This window comes from Leuciscus leuciscus (assembly GCF_965113295.1).
Source record: "Leuciscus leuciscus genome assembly, chromosome: 2".
Taxonomy (NCBI): Eukaryota; Metazoa; Chordata; class Actinopteri; order Cypriniformes; family Leuciscidae; genus Leuciscus; species Leuciscus leuciscus.
This window is the reverse complement of record NC_138726.1, coordinates 61,932,329-61,943,067: the sequence shown is the minus strand read 5'-3', so window position 1 is coordinate 61,943,067 and position 10,739 is coordinate 61,932,329. Positions and strand designations below refer to the sequence as shown.

The 10,739-nt window shown below is 49.0% G+C and overlaps 1 protein-coding gene across 1 annotated transcript; it reads left to right on the top strand.

Moving 5' to 3' along the window:
• Window positions 1-72: 72 nt before the first annotated feature.
• LOC309492941 (uncharacterized protein) lies at window positions 73-2,023 on the top strand (the record flags this gene model as incomplete). The annotated part of the gene is made up of 2 exons (XM_082161976.1): window positions 73-167; window positions 199-2,023. The coding sequence occupies exon 2, from the start codon at window positions 563-565 to the stop codon at window positions 2,021-2,023; it is 1,461 nt and encodes a 486-aa protein (XP_082018102.1). The 5' UTR covers window positions 73-167; window positions 199-562.
• Between the last annotated feature and the right edge of the window lie 8,716 nt (window positions 2,024-10,739).

Sequence of the window (10,739 nt, the reverse complement as noted above, 5' to 3'; positions counted from 1 at the left end):
CGAGAAGACACTGTTCTCTTACGAGAGGTTCTCTCGTATTGCGTAAGCTAGCTTACGCTGCGGGAAAGTCTCCTTTCTCGAGATACTGAAGCCAAAAATTATCCTTAATTTTTTAAAACTTTGTCAACGCAGTGCGGCAGCCTGCAGACCTAGGGCAGGCGAATCGCGTGCCCATTGGCTGCTCTGCGGCAACTGCAGCAGCCTATGGCTGAGCCTTGCGCGTGACGTCACGTCCAATGAGCGCGCTTGGCGCGCTTAATGCGTCACAGCCCGTCATTAGGGGTGTGGCTTAGCGTATATAAGCAAGGAACAGAGGCTGCTTCACTGATTTCTGTCTCTTCAGCGAAGCTCTTCGCATCGCTGATCTCCGAGGAAGCCGCCGTCGAATCAAGCGACCAGCACGCCGAGGATTTCAGCCTGAGGACGCCGGCCGCTCGCCGCCTTCAGCCTTCCCTGCCTGCTGCGCCATCCGGCATATATATCCTTTTATTGCTCTGTGTTGTGTGTTTGTGTGTCCGCCGCGACACACCTGCATCTAAAAGAGCGCGAGGCGTTGTTGCAAATGCCTCGCTCATCCTGTGGCTCGTGCAGAGCCGCGCTCAGCGACGGAGACCGCCACGTGGTGTGCACTCTCTGCCTGGGCTTCGACCACGCAGCCCGCGCTCTCTCCGAGGGCGGCTGCGATCAGTGTGAGGAGTTACCGATGTCGACCCTACGGGCTCGACTCGCTAAGTTCGAGGAACCTCCACCTTCTCCGGCCACTTCTTCCGGGCCACGTAAGAAGAAACGTCGCTCCCAAAGGCCGCCGGAACTGGACGCTACAGCTGAGTGCTCGCCGGAACCTCTCCCGCGAGCCTCGCTCTCTCCTTCCCCCCCACCCTTCACCGACGCGCAGCTGCCGGCCTCTGCCCGCACTGCCGTCGTCCTGGGGGATGATGCAGATGATGCCGCTGACAGCTGCTCTCTGCTCGCGTCTGACAGCGAGGAGTGGTCGGGCTCTCACCGCTCCGCCCCCTCGACTTTGGAGTCTACTAGATCACGTGCTAGTGTTGACGCGGAGCTTCTCCGCCTCCTCACTCAAGCGGTCGAGAGAATGGGACTGGATTGGTCCCCACCTAAGGAGCCGGAGCCCAATCGCCTTGACGGGTGCTTTCTACCTAGCCGCCGCCCTGCGCCTGCCTCTAGGTCAGCACCCTTCCTGCCTGAGCTCCACACCGAGCTCTCTAAATCCTGGAACGCTCCGTTCTCCACCAGACACCCCTCGCCAGTCTCCTCGGCTCTCTCCCAGGTGGACGGAGCCGCCGAGAACGGCTATAACGGTATCCCCGCCGTTGAGGAAGCTGTGGCAACGCACCTTTGCCCGCCGTCTGCTAGATGGCGCTCAAAGTCTGCCCTGCCGTCTAAAGCCTGCAGGACCACCTCAGCTCTCGCCGGCCGCGCTTTCGCCGCCTCCGGCCAGGCTGCTTCCGCCCTGCACTCAATGGCCGTCCTTCAGATCCTTCAAGCCGACCTCCTCCGTGAACTGGATGAGAAGGGCTCGGGTCAGTCTGCCTTAACTGATCTGCGCAGCGCTACGGATCTTGCGCTACGCGCCACCAAGACCGCTGCTCAAGCCATCGGCAGATCCATGGCCGCGCTCACCGTCATCGACAGACACCTCTGGCTGACGCTCGCTGACATGAGTGACTCAGAGCGCGCTGTTTTCCTGAACGCACCACTCTCGCCCACCGGCCTCTTTGGCCCTGCGGTCAGCGGAATTGTGGATCGGTTCTCCGAAGTACAGAAGGCGTCACAGGCGATGAACCTCTTCCTGCCCCGCCGTTCGAGCCCAGCCACAGGCCGCCCTCAAACTCAGCCTCCTGTGCGCAGCTCTAACCAGCGCTCTTCCAGGCCTCCCAGCGCTTCGCAGCGACACCAGGGCAGTCGCCCCAGGTCACGCTCGACCAGCCGTCACAGACCGCCGCCCCCACGGGGCCCGCGGCCCAAGATCGCGTTGAAGCCTGAGCCCGCGAAGTCCTCCTAGCATCCGCAAGGAGGAAAAGATGGTTGGGTCCCGCTACGGCCGGACCGCCATCAAAACGCACAGCTCTGTCAGTCCCCTATGTTCAGGCTACTGCAGCAGCACACACCGCAGCCAACGAGCCAGTAATAACACTCGCTCGCCTGCACACAAACGCCGTTTTCACGGCGACTCAGATAAATCTCAAAAAGAGTATAAGTGCTTTAAGTGTAGAAAATGTGCCCACACCCACGTGTTCACTGCTTCACACATGTACAATCCCCATGGTAACGCGCCCAGAGCGCTCTCTCATAAAGCGGCCTCACACCGCTCGAGTACTAAATGTAGGAAATGTGCCCACACTTCCGTGCCCACACCTACTCGCTGCTCGCTCTGTCACTCAGTTACCTCAAGTTGCTACGGCTCAAGCCGCAGGGATATTAAGTGTAGGAAAAGTGCCCACTCCGGTGTGCTCACTGCCTCACACAGACCAGGTTCCCATGGCAACGCGTCCAGAGCGCTATCTCTTAAAGCGGAAACTTTCGGCTCGAGCATCAAGTGCAGAAAATGTGCCCACAGCATTGTGCTCACACCTGCCCACTACCCGCTCTGCCAGACAGGTTGCAAACCTCATAAAGCTCCCAAACACTGGCCGTGTCATAAGTGCAAATCCCGCGCCAGCTCACGAGCACGCGCACCCACTTTCAGACACCATTATCCCCACGCCGCTCTCGCGCCTGGGTTATTTGGCAGCAGTTCACGCTCCATCGTCCGAGATCGAGCTTCTAAAATCTGCACAGTCGGCCAGCCCTGTTCTTCTGCCCTCGTGTCCGAGCATCGGCGGCGCGCGCGCCGCCCCATCCTCTCTGGTACAGGTTCCCCATCCCGCGCAACGCGGCGATCTGAACCCAGAGACCATTCGACCCCTAGCTATGCATGCAAAAGCATGGGAAGCTATTCAGGGCGCGTCAGAATGGGTGCTCAACACCATAAGACACGGCTATTCGCTCCAATTTGCTCGTCGCCCTCCGCGCTTTCTAGCGCAGACGGAAACGAAAGTGAGTTTGGAAACAGCGCATCTGCTTCAAGCAGAAATAGCAAAGCTGCTGCGAAAAGGGGCCATAGAACAAGTTCATCCTTCCTCGAGCGAGTCAGGCTTTTACAGCCGTTACTTCCTCGTTCCCAAGAAGGACGGAGCATTAAGACCTATTTTAGATCTGAGACATCTGAACAAGGCTCTCATGAGACGGCCGTTCAGGATGATTACAACCAGACAGATCCTTGCGCAAGTTCGCCCAGGAGACTGGTTTATCTCTCTCGATCTGAAAGACGCGTATTTCCAGATCCAAATAACTCCCCGTCACAGGCCATTCTTGAGATTCGCCTTCGACGGTCGAGCTTATCAATACACAGTCCTGCCGTTCGGCCTGTCTTTAGCACCCCGTACATTTACGAAATGCATGGACACGGCTCTCGCTCCCCTGAGGAGTCATCTGGACGATTGGCTCGTTCTAGCGCAGTCAGAGACAGAACTTGTGTCTCACAGAACAGCGCTACTCGACCACCTGGAGGGTCTGGGTCTAGCGGTCAACTGGACCAAGAGCTCGCTCTCGCCCCGGCAGTCAATTTCCTTTCTCGGAATAGAACTAGACTCGGTGGCAATGACGGCCAGATTGTCGGAGCAGCGTGCGCGCCGCATCCAGCGCCTCGCTGCATCCTTCAAAGAAGGCAACCGGGTTCCCCTGAAAGCATTTCAGCGCATTCTGGGGCATATGGCCTCAGCTGCAGCAGTGCTTCAGCTGGGTTTACTGCGCATGCGCCCGCTTCAACGCTGGCTGAAAGCGCGCGTATCCCATCGAGCCTGGGCGACCGGCGGCTCGCTAATCAGAGTGACTCAGGTCTGTGTCTCAGCCCTGCAGCCATGGCTAGCAGCCGAATGGTATCACACTGGAGTGACTATGGGAGTGGTTTCACACCGGAAAGTTGTCTCAACAGACGCGTCCAACCTAGGTTGGGGAGCGCTCTTCGAAGGCAGACCGGTCTATGGCCACTGGTCAGACCAGGAGAATCTCCTACACATAAACTGTCTAGAGATGCTTGCGGTCGAGAAAGCGCTCATGCACTTCCTCCCATTCCTCCATGGTCACCATGTTCTAGTCCGCACGGACAACACTTCAGTAGTGGCCTATGTGAACCGCCAGGGCGGTGTCAGATCAAAGCAACTCTGCGCCCTGACGGAACGCCTCCTCGTATGGGCTCAGCACTCTCTGCGCTCTCTGAGAGCATCGCATGTGCCTGGCCATCTGAACGAGGGCCCCGACAGACTGTCCAGGGACAACGTTCCCCCTGGGGAGTGGTCTCTACACCCCCAAACAGTCCAGTCGCTGTGGCGCCGCTTTGGCAGAGCGAAAGTCGACCTCTTTGCGTCAAAAGACAACGCACACTGCCCAGTGTTCTTTTCAAAGAGCGAGGACGCGCTGGCACGCACTGCGTTGACAAAGTTTAAAAAAATTAAGGATAATTTTTGGCTTCAGTATCTCGAGAAAGGAGACTTTTCCGCAGCGTAAGCTAGCTTACGCAATACTCGTTCCCTCTCTAGAGAGAACAGAGGTTACGTTAGTAACCGAGTACGTTTTCTGCTGCCAAGTTTAGTTTATAGCACATTTAAAACCAATGTGAGTTGGCCAAAATGTGTTCCTTTAAAACAATATTCCGACAGCATAGATAGCCAAAAAAAAACAAACAAAAAAAACATTAAACACCACACCAAACCAAAATACAACTAAAATGCAAGACAACAGTAAAACAAGATATACTCAACCACTAGCTTAACCATAAGCCTGGGCAAGTAAATGTGCCCTCAACCGTGATTTAAAAACACCCGATGTAGTACAAAATACGAGATTTAGGGATCTTTAAAAGTAACGTTTGAAATGACCTCAATAGCCTTGTCGTCTGATAGACCTGGAGAAGATCTAAAATATATTCAAGAGCTAGGCCATGCAAGGCCTTAAAAACAAACATTAAAACCTTAAACTGGACCCTGAAATTAACTGGGAGTCACTGCCAAAGCCTATCCACTTATCCCGGACGAGCCCCCATACAGGAAAACCCAAGCGATCTTTACTGTTTGTATCACTGTGTATAAAGAGCTGAGATTCAGATATGATAATGAGTGTTTAGTTTCTGACCAATCAGAGCAGAGTCGGTCATCTGACCAATCAGAGCAGAGCAGCTCTCATTGAGAGAAAATAGCTGCGTGTATTATGGGGAAATTAAAATAGCATAATAGGCGCACTTAAAATATAGTTTGTCCAAGATTAAATAAGGATTTGATTTTAATATTGTTCTTTAAAGTGTAAAACAACAATTGCTGTGTGTTAATGTTTTCTGGTTAAGAAGTCCATCCACAATTTTATTATTATAATAAACAATCATAACAATTAATGATTTAAAATAACAAAAACTATATAACTTGCAATATACATTGTATTTTAACAGTGTTGTTCAATAATATTATATCTTATTGTGTTCCTTTTTTGTCATTATTCCCAAATTGTGTGTATATATATATATATATATATATATATATATATATATATATATGAAGACTTCAGATGCAAAAGCCTCTAAGTGCCATCTGAAATTTTCTTCTAAAATGAGCATTTTTTTTCAAGCTTGTATGTTTAAGTTCAGTAATTTTACTTTAATTACAATTAATGGGTCATTTTCATTGCCATTAAAGTGAAATAACTGAACATAAATATACAAGCTTAATAAAAATGATCATTCTAGAAGAAAATTTCAGATGGCACTTAGAGGCTATTGCATCTGAAGTCTTCATATATATATATATATATATATATATATATATATATATATATATATATATATATATATATATATATCTTAATATGTATATATATATATATATATATATATATATCTTTTTTGTTGTTGTTGTTCATTTAAGTTTGTTTATTACTTGATTAACCTTCAGAATAATCGGCTGCTAGTGACGGATCTTGTCTGGACAGCTTTTTTATTTTTGAGAATTCATTTTTCTTTGGCTCTCTCATGTAGATTCTTTCTTTAACTGTCAGTTGATAGTAGACAACCTGAATTATTATTGACTTGATTACATGGATATGAATTCTAGAGTGTCTAGAGGACAAATCTCACTCTCCTCTACAAAGATTTGTAGGATATTACACAGAACAGTTTGTCGTAATATCACTGTATGTAAATGGTACAAATATGCAAATCATTTGGTGTAATTTCTCTGTTTTTATTTGGTTTTTGTAATGTTATTTTAATGCTTTACATAATGTTTTACCTGAAAGAGAAAGCAGATGAAGAAAAATTTGGTCCATCATCTTGCCAGAGGGTTTGTCACTGGAAAAAAAGTACAAATACAAAAAAAAAAATAATTAGTTCACTAATATTAATCTTGCATTTAAGTTGACAAATTGACTTGGTTTTTCTTAGGTTTAAAGTATTTGAATGAGGAAAAGTGCATAATTTCATGTTTTATCGACGTGTTCTTTGCTGTGCAGCCAAATTATGAAAATATAAGAAAAGAAAATAGTAAAATTACATGTCTATCTACAACAAGAAGAGGTAGATTAATAACAAAACATCCATAAAATCTGTTAATGGAATTGTCATTACAACATTATTAATCAGAGGAGAAAGTGTAAACTTGCATCTTTTAAAAGTACAGCGTAATTACCAATTCTCTTCTGAATTAAGTATCGACGGATGAAGTTTTGGCCCACCTGTCCTGGTCCTGGTGAAGTCACTGTCTATAATTCGCTTTCATTCAGTGTCTAATATTTTAAAGGCCGATGCAGCACAAACGAAAATTGTACCGGCACAAAACAGCACAAACGAAGCACAAACGATTGAGCATATTTTGGGTAAATTTGGAGCATGTGGGGGGGCTGGTGACGTCATCGTCTATAATTCAATTTCTGATATTTTAAAACCCGACGCAGCACAAACGAAAATTGTACCGGCACAAACCAGCACAAACGAAGCACAAACGAACGAGACTATTTTGGGTGAATTTGGAGCATGTGGGGGGCTGAGTGACCTCAGAATGACCACATAATATTATTTTAATATCTAAAAAACCGAAGCAGCACAAACAAAACTTTTCACAGCACAAACCAGCACAAACGGAGCACAAACGATTGAGCATAGTTTGACGACGTTTTGCGTTGGGTGGGGGGCCAACTTCACGCAGGTGGCGATGAAGATCACTGCGCGATCCCTGGGCCAGGTGATCTCCACATGTGTGGTCTAGAAACGCCATCTGTGGCTCAACCTGGCTGATATGCAGGAGGCTGAGAGAACCCGTTTTCTCAACTCCCCCATATCCCAGGCTGGGCTCTTCGGCGGTGCTGTTGAGGACTTTGCCCAACAGTTCTTGGCAGCCCAGAAGCAGACTGAGGCGATAAAACATATCCTGCCCCGACGGCCAGCTTCTGCCTCCACCTAGCTGTTGGTGCAGCCCCCTCAATCTGCTTTCCACCGAGGCCGGCCTCCTGCAGCTCCCGCCCCTCCTGCTCAGCCCAAGCAGCAGCCTTCACCCGGGCCAAAGCAAGAAGGAGGCCGTAGGAAGGTTGCATAACCCGTCTCCACCCCTAAGCCTGCCAAACACCAGGCTAAGCGGCACTGCTTAGATGGACAGCTCGGAGTTAGGCCTCAGTTCTTTTCAGGAGATGGTGGCAGGACCACTCCTTCCCCCGGTGGAGAATCTTTTGTTCTCTCTATTCCACCTGCTGGCCTCACGGTCCGCGGCACACTAAAACTATTAAAGAAAGAACTGACACCCCTTCCTCTGAGCCCCAAGAGGCCAAGGATGACAGTGTGCGACGCTATCTCTCACCACTCTTGTCCCCCTCTGTCACCAGACCCCTGTCAGAGCAGGCCACCGCAGAATGTCCCTCCCTTGCCTCCTCTGTCAGGACACTGAATTTGACCACGCCCCCACACCGGAACGCTATGCCCTACCATGTCTGGGCCGGTCGTTCCGCATCGCTGCCCCATCGTGGGTACGCCTGTAGTTCTACCAGAAAGACTCTGGAGATAAAATGATGTAGTGAAGCATACATTTATTGACAGTCCAGCAAGCATTTATAAAGTTCTTTGGCGTAGGCCCTGTCCATAGTTCGTAATCCGAGGGTAGCGGATCTGCATCTCCTGCCTGAAGACGAAGGCAGGGGCGCAGCCGACCCCCCTGGAAGGTATGGACAGGACCATCCTGGTGGTGGTGGGGAGGGTGGAGGTTGTTGTCGCGTCGGCATCTGCGAACTCAAACATGTGTAAGTACCGATCTTTTATACAGATAGTATAAAGACGTGATTGGATAGATATGAAGGTAATAGTGACGTAGTAATTAAGTCTTCCTGGCAGAAGTCAAGTCAAGTCAAGTCAAGTTTATTTGTATAGCGATTTTCACAATACAGATTGTATCAAAGCAGCTTCACAGTATTAAATTAAAATAATACAACAAAGTTTGTTTCAAGAGGAATTTATTGATTGATAAAATTAAATTAAATATCCCCAAAATATCCCCAACTGAGCAAGCCAAAGGCAACAGTGGCAAGGAACCGAAAAACTCCATCAAGTGACCTAATGGTGTCCTAAAACTCCATCAGGTGACCTAATGGAGAAAAAAAAACCTTAGGAGAACCCAGGCTCAGTCGGGGGCCAGTTCTCCTCTGGCATTTATGAGCTAGAGGCCGGATTGTAGTTTGAACTGTAGGATTATATGAATGCCTGGCTGAAGAGATGCGACTTTAATCTAGTTTTAAACTGGGAGAGCGAGTCTGAGCAACGAACAGTATCAGGAAGACTATTCCAGAGTTTTGGAGCCAAATGTGAAAATGCTCTCCCTTCTTTGGTGGTTCTGGATATCCTAGGTATGACCAAAAGCCTTGAATTTAGTGATCTTAAAGAGCGCGATGGATTATAGGGCGATAGAAGATCCGTTAAATAGACTGGAGCTAAGCCGTTTAGGGCTTTATAAGTCAGTAGCAATACCTTGTAATTAATACGGAGCTTTATAGGTAACCAATGCAGTGATGATAAAATCGGTGTTATATGATCATATTTTCTTGATCTCGTAAGAACTCTAGCGGCGGCATTTTGGACTAACTGTAGCTTGTTTATTGAGGATGCAGGACAACCAGCTAATAAAGCATTACAGTAATCCAGTCTCGAGGTCATGAATGCATGAACTAACTTTTCTGCATCAGAAACTGATAGCATATTACGTAGCTTAGCAATGTTTCTAAGGTGGAAAAAGGCTGTTTTTGTAACATATGAAATATGATTTTCAAAAGACAGGTTGCAATTGAGTATAACACCCAGGTCTTTTACTGTAGAGGATAAAGTAACAGGACATCCTATGATGTCCAGGACATCTTAAGCTAAAGCTTCCATTTCCAATGACCCCGCTGGTTCAGTCCTTGGGAGCCTGGCTAGAGCTTCCCAACCTGGCTCGTGCGAATGATCAGCCTTGGCTATACGATTCAGTTCACACGGTCTTCTCCCTGATTTCAGGGGGTCCGCATTCGAGATGTTGACAGCTAAACGCATTTTAGAATGCGTTCATCCGTCGGATTGGTTTGCAGCGATTGACCTGAAAGACGCGTACTTACATGTCTCCATTCTTCCTCGACACAGATCGTTTCTACAGTTTGCTTTTGAGGGGCAGGCATATCAGTACACAGTACTCTCATTCGGGTTAGCCCTATCTCCTCACGTCTTCATGAAGGTCGTCGAGGCAGCCCTTGTGCCACTCAGGCAACAGGGGGATCGCATTCTGTATTATCTCGATGACTGGCTGATTCTAGCTCACTCTCGAGTTCAGTTGAGTCCACCTCTCCCGTACAGGCCTTCGGGTCAAGTGGGAAAATAGCAAACTCTCCCCCGTGCAGAGGATCCCTTTTCTCGGTATGGAAATCGACTCGGTCGCCATGTACGCGCAGCTTACGAGCGAGCGCGCACAGTCATTGCTGAATTGAGTCAATTTGAGGGGCAAGAATGCGGTTCCACTGAAATTGTTTCAGAGGCTCCTGGGGCATATGGCATCCATTGCGGCGGTCCGTAGTAGGGACCTGCAGGCATTTTCGGTTGATGAAGCATGTCTGGAATTCGGGCCGGCTAACTCTCACGTGATCTTGAGACCCCGGCCTGGATACGTGCCCAAGGTTCCCATCACTCGTTTCAGGGATCAGGTGGTGAACCTGCAAGCGCTGCCCTTGGAGGAGGCAGACCCAGCCTTGGCACTGCTCTGTCCAATACATGCCCTCTGTGCTTACGTAGACAGAACACGGTGTTTCAGGACCTCAGACCAGCTCTTTGTATGTTTCAGTGGGAAGTTGAAGGGAAAGGCTCTCTCCAAGCAGAGGTTTTCTGGATAGTTGACGCCATTGTCTTACCAAGCGCAGGGCCTGCCATGCCCCCTAGGGGTGAAGGCACACTCCACTCGGAGCGTTGCTTCCTCCTGGGCGCTAGTGCATGGTGCCTCGCTAACAGACATCTGTAGAGCCGCAGGCTGGGCGACACCTAACATATTCGCGAGATTCTACAATCTCCGTGTAGAGCCAGTGTCCTCTCATGTACTCGCTCCCAGTGGCCAGTAAGTAGGACCTGCTCGGTGTCATCGCTTGCTGCACCATTCCACTCCACGGACTGGATATGTGCGCTATTTTACTCAAATTAGTTC